This window comes from Falco peregrinus, chromosome 17, assembly GCF_023634155.1.
Source record: "Falco peregrinus isolate bFalPer1 chromosome 17, bFalPer1.pri, whole genome shotgun sequence".
NCBI lineage: Eukaryota > Metazoa > Chordata > Aves > Falconiformes > Falconidae > Falco > Falco peregrinus.
In genome coordinates this window covers 3,274,183-3,295,209 of record NC_073737.1, presented here as the reverse complement: position 1 = coordinate 3,295,209, position 21,027 = coordinate 3,274,183, and the positions used below count along the sequence as shown (strand labels likewise).

The 21,027-nt window shown below is 44.4% G+C and overlaps 2 protein-coding genes across 7 annotated transcripts in view; one reads left to right on the top strand and one right to left on the bottom strand.

Moving 5' to 3' along the window:
* EBF2 (EBF transcription factor 2) overlaps window positions 1-7,914 on the top strand; it is a 144,028-nt gene extending 136,114 nt beyond the window's left edge. For 2 of the 4 annotated variants that reach the window (XM_055820156.1, XM_005234249.3), the window contains one exon: window positions 7,391-7,914. In XM_055820156.1, coding sequence (XP_055676131.1) covers window positions 7,391-7,422 — 32 coding nt within the window. In that variant the 3' untranslated portion in view covers window positions 7,423-7,914. The remainder of the gene's footprint in view (window positions 1-7,390) is intronic. The other 2 variants (XM_027782176.1, XM_005234248.3) reach the window with 2 other exon arrangements.
* Window positions 1-21,027, bottom strand: part of CDCA2 (cell division cycle associated 2) — a 110,716-nt gene that overhangs the window by 2,031 nt on the left and 87,658 nt on the right. For 2 of the 3 annotated variants that reach the window (XM_055820147.1, XM_055820148.1), the window contains exons 20-29: window positions 20,808-20,884; window positions 12,729-12,834; window positions 9,516-9,632; window positions 7,627-7,763; window positions 6,565-6,639; window positions 5,811-6,056; window positions 3,869-5,046; window positions 3,330-3,395; window positions 2,446-2,551; window positions 1-54 (exon numbers count right to left, since the gene is read on the bottom strand). The gene's annotated coding sequence lies outside the window, so the exon portion shown is untranslated. Of the gene's footprint in view, window positions 763-2,445; window positions 2,552-3,329; window positions 3,396-3,868; window positions 5,047-5,810; window positions 6,057-6,564; window positions 6,640-7,626; window positions 7,764-9,515; window positions 9,633-12,728; window positions 12,835-20,807; window positions 20,885-21,027 lie in introns of all 3 variants that reach the window. The other variant, XM_055820153.1, reaches the window with a different exon arrangement.

Here is a 21,027-nt window from a genome sequence, read left to right as displayed (position 1 = left end):
CCATGGTAGTGCTAACCACAACCCGGTTCAGCGAGAAAGTCTCTCACGTTGTTTCTGGGAGACGGAAAAAGGACACATTAAAAAAAAAACAACTGACGTTTTATTGAAGCTGATCCTTTTCCTTAACCTACCCATGTCTGCCCCATCTGCTTAGGAAAAGATTTTCTCTTTTTTTTTTTAATACCTTTTATGAATAGGTAAAGTAAAATAATATATTATCTATAAACTAAAATAAAAACATATTTTATTCTATCTGCCAATTAGTAATCAATAAAAGATTCTAAAAATGAAACTTTAATATTAAGTATTTATTTAAGATTAAGTATAACATAAAATCTCAAGGCTAAAAACCCAGCCCTCACATCCTTGCACTTTTACTGACAAAAGTCCACTCTTGAGGTGTTCAGGATTAACCTGTCAGTTAAGGTTACGATTACTTACTGACATCGCTTATGCATGTAGAGATGCAGTAACCTGGGATTGGAAAAACCGATGCAGAAGTTATTAACCATATCCCTTTCCTTGTGGGCTATCTCCTTGTACATCAACACCCTGATAGGTAACTATAATAATATGCTGCAACTGTTATTTAAGGAAGTTTTCAGCAGATACAGGACTTAGTACAATGGGACTTACCGCTGTGACTGACAGCAAAGGCAGCGGTTGCTTTGCAGGGTCAAACACGTCTGCCCAAGGTTTGTTAGGCCAGGTCGTTCTAACTATTTAACTATTTCAGCCATAGATGCAAATTCTTCTTCCCAACTGAAATACTTAAATTGATGCAAGCTGGGGAGCACATGCTTTGGAAAGGATCCAGATACACACAGCCTGATATCCAAATTAACGTTCCCACAGTGCTGACAGGCAGATGTGGCCAGAAAGTCAACAGGAGGGTCCCAAAGAGGCTTCTTGAATGGACTTACCGTGCTGCAGCAATGGGAGACGGCTAATCGCCTCTCTGGGCCATCGCCCTGTACTGTAAACTAAGACTAGATGTGCTGGTAATGTAATGCAATTTATTTACTTACTTATCAAACTTAGGCATCGGCGAATACTGACGGAGTTAGAATAGCAAAAGCACAGAGCAAGCAGTAAGTGTATGCAGGCTCCTTCCCCCAGCACATCAGGCAACTGTTTTGACATTACCTCTCAATTTTCCCACCCATAATATGGGGAAAACATCTCCCCAAGTGGGATTTTTTGAGCTTTAACGTCATATTTGCAATGTATTTTTGGTCACTTACTGTGTTCAGAAGTTTCCTGGTGATACTGTCTCCATCCTACTTACTGCAACCTGTTGCAATGAGAAGATCAGAAATACTACCAGCACCTCAGGGCATGCCACTCTGCGTACAAGCAGCCATGAAAATCTGGACTATAGCTTCCACCTATGTTAACCACAGCAGCGTTTAAACCTGGATTAAAACTAGTCTAAAACTAGTCTAAAACAGTCCTAAAGGAACTGTACAAGCATCACCCTCAGATTAGCATTCCCATTATTCCATACAGTTTACAGTACCACTGGAAAATTTTTTTTTCCAAAACTGTATGTTGGGAGGAAAGGAAACTTGCAAATCTACTGGCTCTGGGCTGCACCACACAGCCAAGATGTGGGATACCCTCAGATAACCCCCTGTGCCATGTGTTCTCGCTTACCTCTTTCACCTGCCATCTGCTATACATTCTTCAGTGTAACAGGACATGATAGTAGAGGAGAAGCAGCAATCCATACTGGACACTGCTCACTTCTATACGCTCTCCAAATTGAGAGCAGGTGATCCCGATCAGAACAATTGCGTGCTCCATTCATGTCATACGTCAAGGCAGTTTAAAAAAGGCACGGGGAAGATGTAATGTGATGTGACGCAACACGGCATGATAAGTACACAAATGCCTAATCAACTCATCTCAGATGGAAGGCAGCTGATGGGAAAAGCTAGCAAATTGGAAACTGCTGGAACAGCATGGACCGCTGACTGCCCAGATTACCTTTGGCCAGCTCAGCACATCTCAACATAAAAATGCAAGCTCAGTTACAAGGAATAGCAGGCAAGCCCCAGAAGGTCAGATGTTCCATTAACCATCACGATCCTAGCCAATCCAAAAGGTATTGAAGTCTGATACCCTTCGGAACAGCCTCAATTTAGCAACGGGGACACCTGCACAATTCCCTAAAGAAACACAAGTGTTTGACTCGAAGACCCTAATTATTAGTATCTTGTCTTGACAAAGTTAAGGGTGTCAACAGCACTGGGGATTCCGGTCCCCATGCATTAAAAGGTTGTGCAAACGAGAGAAATAGCGGCTCTGGGAAGTTTCGGAGGGGTGGGATGCAGATGAAATGGCTGGTTTGGTTCCTGATCGCTACCAGTCCAGGGCCTGACGGGCTGTTCCGTGTCAAAGCCACTCAACACTGAAGACTTTGCATTTCACAGTAACTCTTACCAGAGATTCCAACCAGGTGAAAATAGCTGGGCCATTTTCAGCAGCATGCTTCTGCCTGAATCGGAACGATTCCAGAGCCTAGACAGTGATTAAAGCATGCCAAAGGCTGCAAATGATATATACATTATGTCAATATGTATGAAAAATATGTATATGTCATCAGATTAAATTTGATATATTGGAAGGATCAAGTACATTTTTTGGCAGAGATGTAAGCGGCACAGACTGCTTCAAAATAAGGAAAACCTTAAGAGGTATTTAAAACTTCTTGCTAACACTGAACAAGAATATCCCCTGTTACTATTAATTGCTTATCTGTCATCTGTTGGATGTTAATTTTAGTAGCTCATCATATGTAACAGACTTATTCAGGCTAGAGAAGAGCTCTGTTTTTAATGGGACAAAAAAAAAAAATCTGCTTTTTTAAATGGAAGAAAATAGTCAAGACTGTTAGGTGGCACACACAAAAAAGAGGCTAGTGGGTAAGATTCAGTACTGACTTTGCCACTTTCCAGCATAATTGGAAAAATATGTAACTGCAGAGTGGCTATACACTCCTGTGCTCTTTTATTTAAACTCTTAATTAAACTAATGCATGTATGACATTGCAAACTTATTTTTATTTTAAGGGTGTTCCTAATTAACTTGAACTAAATCAAAATAATTGTTCAGGCAGCCTTTTGTGCATATACAACTTAGCACCGTGGTGAGGTAGGAACTACATCAACGCCACTCAACAGATGAGGCCAAGTTAACTTCTACATCTCTTAGCAATCAATGGGTTTTGTCTACATTTTTTGAAAAAATGTTACACGAAATATGGCTTAACCCGCTTATTATCATCTAAAAGAGACAAAACCACTGCTTATTTATAAATATCTCACCTGTCTGTGCTTGAGACGATCGGGAATGGATGAATGAAAAACTTTCATCCAAATACAGAAGGATTTCTGAAAAAGGAAAAACAAAAAAGTGTTGATTTCCTATGCAGGAAAACTTAAAAAGAAATTCTTTAGGAAAACCTTGAAGTTTTTGCCTATGTTTTAGTGTCTTGGAACTTCCTTCACAGGAGCTGTAATTTAGTTCACTTACATTCTAGTGTAAAGGTGATGGTGGCCTGCATCCAAGCCACTGGCACTGTCTGGTAAATGAAAGCCAGCTGTGCTTTAATCCAAAAATCCTTTCTTTTCTCCATCATTTTCCGTTGATTAGTCCCAGAATAATAACTGGGTGCATTGTTTTACAAACATCTCCATGGTCTTACTATTGAAAGCAAACCTGCATGTTTGCTAGGGGTAGGGTCAGAGGTATGGCTACGGTGAAGCCTGCAGGTCCAAGTCCACCTTCTATCAGGCCAGGCTGCGTGGATGCCAGCTCTGCCACCAGCAGCTCGGTGGCTTGCAAGGGGCAAAGCTGCCCTTACCTGCGGGCCAGCTCCTGCACAGGGACGTTTCGGGCACTGCAGGGTAGGAGTGTTCATTTAAGATGCTCAGAGCAGCACCGCTGGAGCACTTCGGTCATCTCTTCTGAGAGCTGTAGAACCATAAGATTGGAGTCAGCTGGCAACTTAGCAGCAAAGGAGGAAAGCCAGATGAGAGAGCAAGAGGTTTTACATGACGATGACTGAAAATGCTCAACGCTCATCTTCTCTCGAAAGCACAGTTTTTAAACCAGGTCGTAATGTAGCCACCAACAAAGCACCTGAAGTACCTGAAGAGTAGATGGGTGTGTGCACGTACGTGTAAATCCGTGCAGCGCCAAGGACACTGCGCAGCTCTGACCAAACGGCTGCTTGAACGGCAGAGAGTTCTTTTCCACTGGAAAGAAAGACAGCATTTTCAAGGGCCACTTGTATACACTAGGCTTATGATCATTATTAATTACACCCGTTAAAGGTGCCCATCACCATCGCATCTGGGTACTATCCATGTTTGATTATTTATTTATAAAAAAATTCTCCAACCTTGTGACAATTTTAATCAAGTGTTTCAGTTGATAATTGCAAGCTGTCAAGGTTAATACAATAAGGCTCATCTCTAATTCTTTTTCCATTTCCCTCCAAGAAAAAAAAAAGATCCTCTGGGATAATGACTGTGGTTTCTATATTCCCAACTCATCAGGGAGTGTCCTGCATTGAACCACCTTTATTGAAAAGTTACATCGATTCAATATATAGTAATACAGGCAAAAATAATTACAGCTTTGCTAGCAGTGTAAGACCTTAATCCAAACCTCACAAACATTCAATAAAAAGCGATACAGGCTGGGAATAGGCTTTTGACAGTGCAGCCCCAAAGGGGAGTGGAGGTGGGGTGGAAATGGACAGATGAGGGTACGTACAAAGAGAGAGAACCACAGAGCAAAGCCATCTAGATGAGCTGTGGAAATAGAGGTGAGAATTCCAGCCAGTATTCCTCAGCCCGCTTGTTCTTTGCTGCACAAGGAGGTGAAGCTGCAGCATCAGGATGAAATGCCGGCGAAACGATTAGGCTTTGCTTCTCCCTTCCGTGGCGTATTACAGTTTTACCTGAATTTGTCCGCTGGGAGGTTCCATCCTAACGACTTCTGGGGAGTGTATATCTGCTGTGGAGCATTGCCAGCCTGGAATGACAAAGCAGACGTGAGCTGGGGAGGGCAAAAGTAAGGAGAGGAAAGCAGGGACTTGCTGCTTGCTCAGGAGGAAAGGCAGGGAGGCAAAAGAGGGATCGCCACAACCCCGAGGGCAATAACGTACTCCTCCTGGCTGCAGATGGCAGGTCTGCTGTCGCCATCACTAGTTTGAGTCCACGACTGCTGAATAACAGTATCTTTAATTATATAGCAAAAATGTACTTTCCCTTAAATTTAAGGAACTTTGCAAAATACTGCATCTACAAGTATTCCTAAAATATTTTTGAAGAGACATGGCAGAAACTCAGGCTTGGTCTTCGCTTCGATCTGCTAAAAGAAGTTTTCCTTGATTAAAAAAAATGAAAATAATGTGGGTAATAGTATCAGAAGCACTTCTGCCAATATGGCCTAGCCCCTTGGGAACAGTTTAAACTACACTGCCGACAGACCCTGCATGTCTCAAATTAAGCCACGCTAGCTATAGCAGGGTCCGCCGCCTCCCTGCACGGACCATCTCAACTCTGGCTGTGCCAGGAGGGGACATCACCGCCGGCAGGGCTGGCCAGGCACCCGCTGTGCCAGTGCTCCTCTGTTTGCTTCAGGCAAAAGAGCCAGCCAGGTTACCTTAGACAAACAATTTAAATTCTTTGAGCTAACCTGGAGGATTTTGCCTGAAGCAGCTTAGGAAGTGCTCACGCAGGCTGCTCCGCTGGGATAGCTGGGGGTGGCGCGAGCAGCTGAGGGCATGCACTTACCTCTGCCACCAGCCCAGCAGAGTCTGGAGGAGGGCATCACTCCAAGACTGAAAGCAAGTTTTCTTTGCTAGAGGACAGAAGGGCAGGCATGTGCTTAATACACAGGGAGAAGGCTCTCCGGTGTCAGGCTGGGACCCTACCATTAGGGTCGTTGTTTGGTTTGGGGCACGAGGAGAAGGAAAGGAGCAGCCGCCTCAGCGTTATCAGAAAATCTCTCGTCTTCTAATGCACCCACCCCCCAAAAACCTGCATACAAATATTTACCTGCTTTTTTTAGGGTTACATACATTTTTAGGGTTACGTAAAAAAAAACAACAAAAAATATTGTTTGAAAGATAATAGCACATTCCTAAGCAGTTAAAGTAGATATGTGACTTAAGACTGTTTGGTTTCACTTTCTCTTTCAGCTATCTGCCAAAATTGGCAGGGACTTCCAGCCCTAGTAAGTTAGAAAATATGAAAATATTTATTTTCCTATTGTATTAAATCATAGAGCATATCCACAGTTGTTTAAAACCACAGCTCCAATAAAAGAGTCATGTTAGCTGAGGATCTTGCCCGAAGCATTTTTTTAAACGCCACGAACATAAGGGTGAAATTAATTCTCAGAGGACAGGGCTTTAAACACATGAATAATCCCACAAATTTCAGTGAACATAAATCTTTGCAGGATTAGGACCTTGCACTGCACTGAGGCCCCTTTGAAAATATGACTCACTCATTTGTTATATAAATACGTATAAACTTAACTTACCCCTCAAAACCTTTGGGAATGGCACCAGTTCCAGGCAGCTTAAAATGTTGCTGTTGTCAGTCACGAAGAATATAGCTGGAATTAAAGGCAGTGAGAGTGACTAATAAATAATTTACATAAAGCCAGTGTTCTGGGAACGTGCCAGGTAAGAGTACAGTGATTCGGACATATGGGGTAAACCAAGCGAGGAGGAGAGGCTGGTCCGTTCCTTCCACCGCAACTAAATTAGCAAACCCCAGCTCTGGTCGTCGCCCAGTGAATCAGGACTTGTAACTCTCTGGCTGGGTCCCGCCGGCAGGGCTGGGGCAGTCCCAGGGGCTTCCACCCCGCTCCCCTCCCCCACAACCCCTTCCGCAAGGCAGGGAGCAGGTCGGGTGGGACGTGAGAGGGAGACCCGGCTCCAGCCCGGTTTTCAAGGCTGATTTTGAGGGTTCACCTTGAGAAAGCTGGAGCCTGAATTCTTGGGGCGAGTGCTGAGCCATGTCCATCTCCAGGGGCTCCTCTATGGAGATAAGCACCCAAAAGCCGTTAGGCATTTCTGAAAATCCACGTGTTGGGACTGGATTAAGCCCCTGCCTCCCTTGGCCAGTGAAGAACCACAGGGCCCTTGGCTTTCGGTGACCGTCCTGTGAACTGCACATTGTCCACTGCCACCGCAGTCCCACCACCTTAGGTCTCACTAAAGCCTAAAACCACCCCAGGCAGGGGAGGGCAAGTTTAACTGCGAACAGGGCCAGTGCTGGCGCACGGGAGGGTGAAGGGCTCAAATGTATTCTGTTCCATAAAAATGTGCCAGAATTTCATCTTTGTCATTTTTCTTTTTCAGCCATGACTGGTCTTGTCGTTCCCCCGATGTAAGGAAGAGGCAGCTTTGCTCCTCTCCCTCTTCCTTTTTTTGCCCTCTTTTTTTTTCATTTTTCTTTTACAGCACAAAACTACTTATTGTGATGGACCACTAAAAAGAAAAAAATAGCACTACAAGCTCTTTTTTGGGGGAAAGCCAGGCCCAGGAAAAGGAACATTTTTTATGGATTGGACAAGATAGAAGTCTGCATCTTTTACCTGTTTCATATTTCTGACACAACCACGTCAACTCCTAAAACATGGAGAGTGAAGAATCAGCCAAGAGCCAGGATGAACAACAGTTGGCAGAACGGAATCAGGAACGCAAAGTCTTTCTTGAAAGACAGGAAACCTTCCTAAGATTTGTAAAATATGAAAAGGAGAAAGAAATTGGCAAAGTGATTCAAGCTTGATATTTTGGATACAATTTGTTTTACTTTGTAGGGGAAAAAAAGTTGAAGTTTCTATTTTCTATGGAGCCTTTCAGATATCGATTTAGTTTATGCAGAAAAAAAAATCAACAAAACAGGGTACCAGCATGAAAGAATTTCTAGGACAAACTGACATGAATGATGGAACTTTGGTGTATGTGTGTATTTGCTTATAGTTTAACCTCTTTAAAAAATGTAAGATGTTTTACAATTATTTAAATAAATAAACTTGTAACTTATTGTATGTAGAGGTAGAAATTAAACCCTTTTTTGGATTTTTTCCTCCAGTTGTACAATGAAGAAAAATGATGCAAAAATGTAGTGATAAGTTTGAGATATATTATTACTGCTGCAATTGCTCCTCACTTTTCCCCTCTTACTGAATTCATGTGCAAGGATGTATAGGATTCTTTCTGGGTAACAAAACCATCAGAAACTTTTACAGACATTGTGGTATACAGGTTGCTAATTAGACGAATTTTCAGCCTCCTCATTTTTCCCCCTTCCGTTTTTTGTTTTGATTAGTATATTCAGGTACTGAGATTAACTGGGACGTTTCAAAGATGCTACTGGCAAATGAGTGGCACTTAGGGATTTGAACAAATCGGATTTCTCATGAGGTACTGAGTTTATTTCATAGGTTCAATGTATGAATTAGGAGGGAAAGGGTTCTCTAACATATTGTTTTTCCATGTAGTTAGAACACCTTAAGTTCAGTTATGCTTCATATTAAGGGTGCATTTATAGAGGGTAAATATGTATTTGAGTAATTTATGCACTTTTATCCTGAGTCATTAAAAATGGTAAGTATTTTCCATTTATATATTGAAGTTCATAGAAGTAATCAATAGCTTTGAATTTTTCTGCATTTTAGTGTAAAAAAAAAAAAAAAGTTTAGTTCCCCTTTGCACCTCCTCTCCTGAAATCGGAAGGTGAGAACAAGTCTGGTAAAAAAAAGATAATCACCAGTTATCTCACTAAATCAGAGACGGCACAAAAGAATTTGATTGTTGGAAAGCTATTTTTAAAATGAGAAAAAAAAATTGGCTACACTACTCACACCCCACTAAAATACACACAATTTGTAGCTGCATGAATAGCTGTTCCTATGGTAACATCTTTACGTTAATAAATAAACCCCTAATTATGGCCCCAAAACTGTGCTTGTCCGTTTACCCTGTAGTTTAATCGATGGGTAAGTACAACCGTGTTCTGGGGGATCCTTACATGTGGCAGATGTTCCGTTCAGTGCTGGACTCGGGGTTGGACCAGGCGCGTAGCTGAGCTCCTGTGGATTAGCCATAGACTAGATCGCCTCTCTCCAGATCCCTGGGCCAGATCCAGCCGCAGCAACGGGTGACCGAGGGGCTGGGCGCTGTGTGTGGTGCGTGACCCGGCAGCCCCCACCCAACGGGCCACCTTTTGGCACCGGAGGGCGTTTTACAAATGTGTCAAATTGGCCCTGTAGACAGGCGGGCGCAGGAAAGGTGGCGGCGCCTTCTGGAACTCAAGGCCCAATTTATCCTCTTAGCAAAAATGGCAATTAGAAGCAACTTTAACGAGAGATTTGGTGGGAATAATGTGTTTTTAGGAAGCATGAATAGAGTTAGTCAGAGTCTTACTGTCAGGCTACGGAAAGTGTCTGCGTTCCAGAAAAGCTGAACTGAAATAACTCACCGGTAACTATGGCTGTGGGTTCCCCGACACTGCAGGTCCTTCACGCCCTTCGTGCCACCAAGGAAGTAGCAATCATCGGAGGTCAGCGGGGCAACCAGCCCTGAAGCCAAGTGATCTCTGAAATCCAAAAGAATCACAGGTCTTAAGGAATCTGGGGCTGTAACGTAACGGGGTGCGCTAACCTGGTCATTGGCGTTCCTTAAAAACCCCAACCAAACCCCAAAGTGAATTTCATTTATTCACAGGTACCCACATCCCAGCAAAGCTAAGAGCCAGAGGTCCAAATTCATGTTTGGAATTGTGCATGCCTACAGGGGAAAAAAATCAGATTGAGGATTATTAGAGCTTGGATTAAAACTTCCATAAATTTCAGCAAACAATACACCGAGTCCTAGATTTCAAAAAAAGATCTTGACGGACCAGGCTCGTTTCTGACATATCACCTCCCTCCCTGTCCTGACCCACTAAAACCCCCAAACAGCTCCAAAGCATAAAGATGGTGGATTTTTCTCCCCCTGTCCCTCTGTGTACAGGCTACTTTTAAAATTCTATCATCTCTGCTTAAACTCAAAATTCTACACCCAGCAAATCTTCCCGATAGATAGATGGGAATTTCTGGGCCACATGCTGAAAAGCAGCAGCTTGCTACCTTAAACCCTCTGGCATTTTTTAACAAATAAAATTTTCATTACAAAATCTTAGTCAGAAAGGTTTCCAATTTTAAACATTGAGACATCTCATGGAAAAAGCTATTCTGTTAATTGTCCACCCTTTTTTATTCTTGCTTAGTCAGCGCAGGCACATAAAAAAGATCACTGAAATCTTGGGAAGATTCAGGGGAAAAAATGACAGGCTGGCTAACAAAAAGGAAAGGTTCTGAACACTCCACAGTCCTTTCACACTTCAGTTATTTTTATTAGCTCCATCCAGTTGCTCAAGTGTGAGTGCCATGAGTCCAAGTGAAAAAGAAAACCTCCCTAGAAAGCTACTTCAAGTACCTATAGGAAGAGAAACGTGCAGCTGCCTATGTTGATGTAAACATGGAAAACAAATTTTCTGGTTCGATTTGAGTCAAAGAAATGAAAAAACCCTAAACATAGGAATGGTTTAGAACATGAATTTTGCTCATGCATGGAAATTATCATACGCAAGATGAGTGTAGAATTTACTGGTAGCTTTACAAAGAAAAACGTGTGTAAACAAATACAATCAGAAATCCTTGACCACGAAAAAAGGACTTTGGCAGTGGCAAAGCACCCAACAAAAAGGAAAAGCAATGTAAAAATTTATGTGTAAGGATTTTTTCAGTGTAATAAGCAAATCTGTCCTCTTTTAGTTATTGCTGTTTAATATTCCCTAACAGCTTTCCTTTATGCCACTAGAAAAATGAAAGTGTTTCGATAGGTGACTACAAATTTTATCATAACTTTGAAAGAGTACGTTTTATTTCATTATTTATCTCGGTATAGCATCTTACTCCCCCTATTTCTTTGCACACTCCAATATGCATGGTTTTTAAAGACTGTTTTCTCCCTTCTGTAAATTAAGGCCTCATTTCTCCCTACTGTATAGTTTCGGGGTTCGTTTGGGGTTGGCTGGTTGTTTTTTTGGTTTTTTTTGCTTTGTCAGTTATATACGGTATGAAGTTGCTATGCACAGAGCTTTTGTAAAGATAGCTTTTTTTGTTTACTGTTTTTAATGGTCCTACTTATGGAAGAATTATCTTGTTTGTAAAATGAATATGTCTACTTCAGTTTTAAACTTTAAATTATCCTAACAAAAAAATAAAATTTTTGTACTGTAAACAAGGGGGGGAATTACCTTAATTTCAGAGTGTTCATTATGCCTTATTATTTATCATCTTTATGGGTCCACTCAAGGCACTTGAGTATGGTATGGCAATATGGTAAGGTATGGCAATGGTAAGGTATGGCAATAACACTTCTAAAAAGGGTAACTCCGTGCTAGGTGACAGTCCCGACAGACAAACCTTCGTGCTTGTGAGACGTCCCCCCACGACTGGGCAGGGCCAGGTCGGGACTGATAGTCATGGAAGGACGGCGATGGTCTCTTCTGCCCACCAGCACCTGGGGGAGAGCCAGCGCCTTTCCAGGAGAGGGAAGGAGTCAAAAGGTCGGCGAGCTGCCCTTCCCTCGGGAGGCTCCCCTTTTGGTTGGCAGAGTCCGATCGGTTAGAGCATAAAATCACAAAATCAACCCCCAAACCTCAGACTGACCAATGCCGGCCTGTCCTTGGGCTCCTGCCCGTGGGACTGCCTTCGGCGTTGGACCCTCTTAGGCGCTGCCTCCGTGCACAGCTCCACACACGCCGCAGAGGTCAGCGACATCCACTCCCAAGAAAGAGTCCGAAGCGTGCCTGTATCTGCTCCCTCTCGCAGCAGAGCGCAGGTTTTAGTATCTGGGGTGCAAAGGAGGTGCTCCACAGCCCCGCTGCCCCGAGCCCCGGCGGCGGAGACCCTGCTCCGCCTGCCCCTGGTCTTCCGGAAGGGTAACGTACACTGGCTGCCGCAGCCCAGGTCTGGCATACCTAACGGGGAATTTCTGTTCCCTTTGTAAGAGCATTGATCAAAAAAAGGTAAATTACCTTTATTCCATCAGAAAAAAATAAACCAGAGTGGTGAAAATCATCTTGGAAAACGGTAATCAACCATCTAAACCAGGAATATTCTAAATTCTTGTGTGAAAATCGCTGGAAAGGTTCAAACAACCGAAAATTTTCTTTGATGATGAAAGCCACTTTTACTGGCATTTTTTGACTAACAGAATATGCGTCAGTGTTTCAAACACTGCCAGATGTCAGTTAAAGCATCTGAAAACATTAGGCGCTATCAACCAAAAACTGAGAAGAAAACAGGCTTTTTTTTTGGTAATCTGCTTCAATTACTTATTCCGGGATAACATGCAATTAGTAGATGACCTCCCCAACAGCAAAACCGAAGTTGTCCACTGTCCGAAATATCCTCCGTCTCGTCTAGAACAAAGGCTCATTCTACTCAAAATCTGATTCGGCTTTTTCCCCTCCCCTAAAAAATCCCAGCAGTGTATTAAGTGACGATTTTAGTGATAAAACTAACAGTTAGTTTCAAAGAGATTCTTAGTCTTTAACAGTGACCTACTGTTCCATTCACGAGAGGAAGTTTGTTACGCAGATGAAAGCCTGGAGATCTACTGTGTCCCACTCGTGATTTCTTACCTCTCTTAAGGACTTGATGATGTACACGCACAGCCTGCGCCTGTGATCGGTTATCGCTCTCGCCTCCAGCGCTGTCCCATCCGTTCAGCAACTTCCAAATAAAATGCTGAGTGAGGGAAGGAGATGCATGAAGTACCCCAGCAAGACAGTTTCAGGAAAAAAATGAACTTCTAAATTCAAAAAACGCCTAAATGCAAATACAAACACCTCCCTCCAACCCCAGCTAGCTTAGATGGCATCATCAAAGGTTCTCCATATTGAAAGAGAATCCCTATTAAAAAACAACAAAATCTCTGGGATCCGTTACATTTGACAATGAACCAGGTTCAGTACGACATCTTGCTCGATTCTCAAAAGCCCATGAGAAAAGATCTTTCCTGGCCCACGTTAAGACCAATAAAGTCTAGAAACCCACAACCTTCTTAAATCCTTAATTCACCAGGTGCTGCACGCAGGGCAGATTGCTCAGCTCTCCTTTGTAAGATTGCTGCCACGCTCTGGAAAGAATTTAATGACACTTGTCACCTCAAACACGGAAGGCAGTGCCTTTCCCAAGGCCAGGTATCCGCACCCTTCCCTCGGCTGATGCCGAGAACTCCGGCCAGACACATCTCCCGACAGAACCGCTCCTGTGAGCAGCGAGGGAAGGCGCAGTCAGCCTTGGCCTCGGGTGGCAGCGGGCACGGCCACATTGCCACCTGCACGAGGCCTTCTAGAAAAGCACATTCTTTCCCACCCTCTTTTTTTTTTTTTTTCCCCTTTACGTGTCTTTTCTAGATGGCTGTTTTGTAAGAACTTGGATTTCACTTTAATAAATGGGGAAACAACAGCCACTCGTTCAACCACTTACGCAGGGCAGCTGGGGAATTGCCAGACCAGTTAAAATATTTATCTCTGTGACAACACACAGCTGTCGAGGTGCAAAGATCTGAAGCTTTAATCGCACCAGGTTATTTAAGTAGGAATGTCTCATTAACTCCACTTGCAGGACTGGATTAAACGGACAGCTGGTGGCCGTAGCAGAGGGTGTGGACAGAGCAGCCAGGACAGAGCCAGCGTTGAGCAAACATCAGTGTAGAGCCGGGGGAGGAGGAGACCCCACAGCCCCCTCCCGAATGGAGGGCACCGACCCGCTGTCCCATGGCGGCAGCATCAGGTGGGGGGAGCCAGATCTGCTGTCCTCCACGGCTGCGCAAAGCTACGGCAATAACAGAAAAAGACACAGAATGACGACACAGCAGCCTCTCCACCACCAGTCCCTTTTCCGCAGGGGGATGTGCATGGAGCGCCCTATTTTCTTGTGACTCTTCTGCAAGGTTTACAGCGTGTGTATGTGTGGAAACCCATCCCGGTTCCTTTTTGTCTCTATTCTCAAACTCAGTCCAGCATCACGCACGGAGGCTGTAGCTACCCCATCTTACATACAAGTTAGTAACTGTCTCTGTGACAAGAAGGTGGTGGCTGCAATCTCGCCACCATTAAAAGCAGCGGCAGGTTCAAACCAACCTTAATTGATCCTGGAGTGAGGGTTTAATGAAGGGGATCCTGGGTAGAACGGGTCAGAAACTGCATCTAGCAACAGTCCTGGAGGAACAGTAAAAAACAGGGGTGGGAGGGAGCAGAACGGGGGAATAAATAGCTAGCACAAGCGAGAGAGATTGTCTTTCGGTAATAATACCATCTCTCCCTGTTTACAAGCTCAAAACTTGACAAGACACGGGCCAGATCCTCAGCTATCGCCAACCTGAGTCGGTGGCGGCGCACCGACTCACGCCACCCATGGAGCTGCCCATATAATTATTTTCCCCTCTGGCCTTCAAACGAGAGCCACAGCTACAAAATCAGTAGAAAAACCACACAAGCGATGGATTTATGTTCACCTTCTTCCTCCCCCAGCACCTGAATGGGCACAGGTCGCTTGACTTAAACGGCGGTGGCATGCGAGGGCCCCACAGCCCGTACCCACCATGGAGGGCAAGACAGGGACAAGTAGTAGAAACTCCTCCTGAACCCAGAGGAGCAACCATCCCTCCTCAGGATTGTACTAGGGGACAGAAAGCCCGAGGAGGTGGGACAGGAGAAGGGAATGGCAGCAGTAACTGAAGTACGACCCTCGGTACCCGATTTGCAGACTGTAAGGTGCTGCCTACCCGAAGGAAGGGGTTTTACAGCTCTTCTTCCGAATAAAGGAGCCTCTGTCCATGTTGTCACCTTTCAAAGTAACGGTGGCTTTACCAGCGTGCTGGTGCCGGTTCTCATGCTTACAGTTATTCTGATTTTAAAGCTCTTTTGCAAATCTCCAGCTTCTGAAGGCACAGGAATTTTACCTTCTTAACATTCTGGCCTATTAATTTGCAAAGGAAGCTCTTTAGAAATACAATGCAGCTTTGCAGGAAGGCACGGACCAGTGTCTTTAAAAACTGCAATTAGTTTTAATCCAAGCCATGATTCTTTAAGTTCTGACTCTTCATCATTTCCAGGATGAATAGAGCTGACAGTAGAAAGAACTATTTCCAACAGCAAGCAGGCTTTTAGAGGATGCTACATTTTGAGAAGGGAAATTTTTTGACGAGAAATTCCAGCCCCCCCACCTTTCCCAGGGCTGTGTGGTTGGGGTGCTGCGGCGAGGGACCGCAGCGGAGCGATGGTTCCACAGGACGCGGGTGGAGCAGGACTCGCCTCCACACTTCACTGGGACTGCAGGAACTTGATTGAAATTTACCAGCAGGGTCCCCGCGACACTGCGATTGCTGTAGTCGTTTCTTTGTCTTTAAAATGCCATATAATTGCTAATGTAATTAGTGATGTATACAGAGGGGGCCTGCGCAATTACCAAGTCCTAAGATCAAGTAATTAATGTTCTGTCAACAAAACAGCAACTGTTTCATTAACAACTGTCTGGGTTTGAAAACAGATCAACTCGGAACATTACCCACCCGGCTGAGTTTCGCGATAGCAGCGAATCCAGACCCAAAACATACCAGCCTGCATGAGGTGGGACCGTGGCTTCCCCCACCCACAGCTACCAGTTGTTGCTCCTTCCAGTAGGAGGAGGAGCCACTAATACTGCTCGAAGGGACGGGCTCCACGCCTGCGTAGTCTGCTTCCACGCTGGCAATCGATGTTCTCGATGTTTTACGAATCATCTCAAGTACAAAAACCTTGCTGAGGGTTTCAAGGAGCCAGCAAGTTTTATCAAACGTCGTGACACTTTTATTTTTGTAAAAGCCTATGATTTTGTTGTCCTCTGGACTTGATTTGTATTTCCAAGCTTTTCTCTACCACCACGAGCCCCAGCACCTATCTCGTCCTGTAAAAGGAGGAGGAGCTGGGCGTCCACCCCAATTTTATTTTTCATTCCCCTTCCTCAACAAAACTGAATTTTACAAAGAAGTTTTAAACAAAGATTAACCTTGTCTTTTTCCTTATAGCCTGTTTTGACAGATCATATCCTTTGGTCAATCAAATCCCGTCCTTTGGTTGACCAAAACCACTCCCGTGTCTCTTGCTTATCTCCTTGTTTCAAAGCTTTTATCCAGAGGCCAATTTCAAGGGTGCAATGGAGACGCATGGAGAGTGGAAGGAGCCGTACTGGTCCTGCGTGACTCAGGCCCGTGCTATGCAATCCTGAGCACCATCTACTAGTCCTTTACCTCCCGGGTTGCTATTTGGAGAGGGATTCAAGATCCTCTTCTCCCAGGACGCAACACAGACTCCAAGTCCTGATGCACCCATCGCACTGACGATGCGGGAACGGCCCCTGTAGCTGAAACACACGCTCACCGAGCGAAGGGCTGCAGCATCACCACCCCCCCAACACCCAGGGAAGCTCTGCGCCCCACAGCCTCCTAATTCCCTCACAAGATGAAGTTTCCATCGCTATTATATCCTCCAGAAACCAGCTTAGAAATGAGGCCCGTCCTCCCAACACGCTTTTTCCTGCCTCAGAATTGCAGCGGATACGGTTAACGTGGCTAAACGATAAACAATAGCTGTGGCAGAGAAGAATTAAGCAGCAGAAGCAGAAGGGATCAACAAGGATTTCCGGTGAGATTTGAAACACAAACAAGCATGAGGAACTCTAAAAGTGTACAATTTTTCCTCCCGCTCTGCGCGTGTCATTTTATTACAGGGTAATTAAAGAACACTTTAAAATTGTGATTAATAGGCTTTTTAGCTTCAGAGAAATCAAATCTTTTGATGTCTGTTTCTTAAACATGCAGTTTACTTTGCCATTGAGGAATGGAATTAAATAAAGAATGGCAAGTATGTGGTTTTTTTCCTGCTTTCATTTTACCTACTACAGGAAAGCTTTATTGCAGCAACATGGATAAAAATGAGATTCAGGCAACAAAATGATGCCCTCCCAGCCTAATTAAACGAAAGCTGGTGTCACCTGTCCCGGCTCCGCGGCATCCCAGGAACGGCAGGGTGCTGGTGCACACCATGCTGCTGAGAAGGCTCGGGCAGCAGCCGGTATTTACGGAGACTGGTGCACAAGGTGCTTCTCCCTTTGGAATCGCACGGCCAGTCCTGCCAGCGCTGCCTCCAAGCTGTTTGGCCGTACAGTTTAGAGGTTCCCTTTCGTAGGAAGCTTCACTCAGCAGCAACAGTTCTGATGATTTTTTTGTATGATTGTTATTTTTTAGAGGGGGTGAGGGAAGCAAATGCTGGTCACACGGATCCTAAACCAACACCAGGTAGCTTCACGGTCCGTTCCCTGGGGACATGCAACTTCCACGGCCTGAAGGAACGAGCTGTGGCTTTTCTCTTTAGCGATACCAGCAAATCTCCGATGCACAAAGCCTGGTTTTCTGCTAAGGTTGAGCCACTGATTGAAGTAATGCCTCTCAAGGGTGCTTAGTTTTATTTCATATAACTGTTTTTAACCATGGATGAATTTACACATGAGAGAGTTAAGACAGACATCTGTCCTAATTGCCCTTATTTTCCCTTTTGTTTAAGAGCTGGACTCTATAACCACGCAGCACAAACCCTCGATAGCCTGCACGACATGTCTTTTGTCCTAAAGATCACGGAGCTGCCTATTCCCGAAATAGTATCTTCAGCCCACTGGCAGCCTACGTGGCCAATATTTTTTCTTAAGCAATACTTGTTGCCTACTCTCTTCTCCATTTCTCCTTTCTCCATTCAGCCCTTCCCTTCACATCCACAATGTGGGTCCGTCTGAAGAACTTGCATGCCCAGAGTCACCGAGCATCCCACAGGCGGATCCTCGCAAGCGTGCAGCCAGGCAGGGCAGCGCTGCCGTATTCCCTTGCTGTGGTTTTGCAGAAACAGCTCCGACACACTAAGATATGTGCAAAAATAGATGACTCTCAAACGCCTGAATGCCTTGAAGTATCATAGAACCACTTAGGTTGGAAAAGACCTTTAAGATCATCGAGTCCAAATCATGCCCTTGGTGATTTGCCCAAAGCCTGGCAGAAGTCTGTGGGATCAGCAGAGACTTGAACCTATGCCCCAGAAGTGACAAAGATCCTGCAGGAGAGGAGTAAGAAGTAAAAAGGCAGGTCTCAGAGTCTGAGTGAATATATTAATCTATTAGCCTATATATAAGCAGCAGTTTCATAAAATCTCTTTGCAGCATTATCGGCATGGGTTTTCTTCAAGGTTCTGTTCTACTCTTTGCACGAATCCTGCCTGACACACTCTCTTCCTTCCAAATGTCTGAAACATGTCACACCTACACATGCAGATTAAAATTAGGGATGCTTTTCATTCGATTGTTCTTGGAAGAAAAACGGAGGGGAGGAAGGGAGGGGAAGAGCCAAGTTTAATACTCTACAGTAGCACAAACCTCTTGGGCATAAAACATCGTTCAGGTAGACACATCTGGTGAAATGCATCACATCAAATTAGTATCAAGGGTATTGAGATTCTAAGACGACTGGCAGACAATTCCCCTTCTAATGTACTGCTTTTTAGATTGTTGAAGAAACTTGAATCCCAAATCTCCTGTGAAATGAGTGATACTAAACATGCCTGCTCAAATACTGAAAGTGAAGATCAAAGACGCAATGTCCAAATTGGCTTTGCAAACAAAGCAAGCCCAGAGATCCCCAAGAGAACGTGGTGCTAATTTTATCAGATCTCCTTGACTTCTTCCTCCCAACAGTTTGTCATTTAAGAAAAATAATAATAATGAGAATGCATTTCTCTCTGTCAGAAGCCTTGCCGTATGACAAGCAAATTCATTCCCTTTTAAGTGTATGCTTTGCAAGTCACCTAATAGTCTTAATCTTGTTTAAATGAAATCTAGTTTGAATGTTTCACTCCCCGAGAGCTACATCCCTGTCCCCAAACCACACATCCCCAAACACGCACACATTCTGCCATGAATATTTCAATACATCTCAGCCTTTCAGATCAATACCGACAACTCTCAGGTTCTATTGATTTTTCAGAGGTTTGGCTCACAGGGGTGATAAAATATTTCTCAAGTTATGCAACCCGAGTTCAGGCGCTATCGCTGACACTTCAGCATTTACTAGACACATCTCTCTCTCCCTCTGTCTCGATTTATGACTAAGCAATAAGTCTTGGTAAGGTGGGCAGGATCATCCCATAGGGCCCACTTAAGGTCAAAAAGAGAAGTCAGGATAATAGGACGGCCCTTCAGGTCCCTAAACTTCTGTTTTCTGAGGTAATCACTTATTCTTTTCCACATGCCCTCAAAGTCCTTCTTCCAACATTCATTAGCCAGCCAGTGAAATTCCCTTTCAGTGTACCTCTGTAAGCTGTCAAAAAGAAAGGGACACCAAAGCAGACACCAAATAAAGCAACTCCCCGCTGAGGCAAGAAAGCTAATCCTCTCCATATGGGAAGGAAATACACTTAATTATGTATTTATGCATGTCATTGCAGGCTTATATCTTGTTTCACTTTCATCCACAATGATCCAAACCTATTTAAATATAATGAGTAAACATTTCTGGTTTTACAATAACATAAGCGCACGGTCGCTCAACATTTCCCAAACATTTCCTTGCAGGACACGGCAATTTAGTGTAGTTATTTGTACTGAAGCAGCACCTAGGGAAGGCAGTCAGGGACCGTGACTCCATTGTGTTAAGGTGCTTATAATCACAAAAACCAGAAGGCAGGCACTGGCCCCAAAGAGTTTACAACTGGGCTGAAGAAGCATTTTGAATTAGAAGGCAGAATCTGTGGATTCTGGTTGCAACATTCCAGTTATTCCCGCCCAAAATGGGTATCCCTGCATAGCAAAGAATTACATTTTGGCTCCAGCGGACACCACACAGTCCAGCACGCTGCCAGGCTGGCACCAAGGCTGTTTGCTGGCCCCCACCAAGAGACCTGTTGCATATGACAGGCTGACAACGCTCCTGCGCCTCAGTGTCCCTCTGTCCCCTTGCAACTGTCCCATCTGTCCCCATCACGAATTCCTTGGTGTGGCTATCGGCTAAATCACATCCAGGCAAAGACCTTACCTTAAGGGGTGGAGAATATACACAAGCAACACACCTTACACGAGAATCTACCCAGGCAATGTCAACGTACTTTAAAAATCTCAACACATCTCAAATATTAGCATCTGAGTTTGGAAGCCGACAGCAGCACCTGCCATCGGAGGTTCTGAGGGCGGGCTGATGAGCTGCAGAGGCAAAAATCCGTTTGCCCACACAGAGACAAGCACTAAAGGCTTAATTCCGTTTCCCTATTTGTTCTAAACCTCGTTAATAGTTCTACACCTAACGTGGTGTCTATCCCTGATGCACCACAAAGCATTTTTGTAAAAAGATGACTATTTACTATTCCTCGTGAACAGATAGCGGCATAAAGAAAAAAAAAATAAATGAGGTTAACTGACTTGACCCACAGAAGCGACCAGGTCCATAGCAGCTGTACTGATCCCCCGTTGCCTTCTCCAGCTTCCCCTCCATTTTGAGTGAGCTCTTTGGTTTTCAGGAATTAGGATTCATCTTTCATCACTTGAAATTTAAAGACCTTTATCTTGGAATAACCTCGTTAAGTGGGACAAGTCCTACAGACTCTCACCACGCACCAGTGCCAGCCCAGTCCTTGGGCGCTTACCGCAGGCAGGGCGCGTTCTGGCGGTGCAGGGAATACGTGGTTACCTTTCAGTGGGAAATCCGAAATTGCAGCGTCGCCTGTTAAAGAGATATTAACAGCGTGTTAATTACTGGCTAGTAGACATAGGAGCCGTATTACTTTGTCCATAACTCATTTCACAGCGGCTGAAAGCCTCCGCACGCCACAGCGTGGCTGTGGCGGGGGGTCTGAGAGCAAAGGA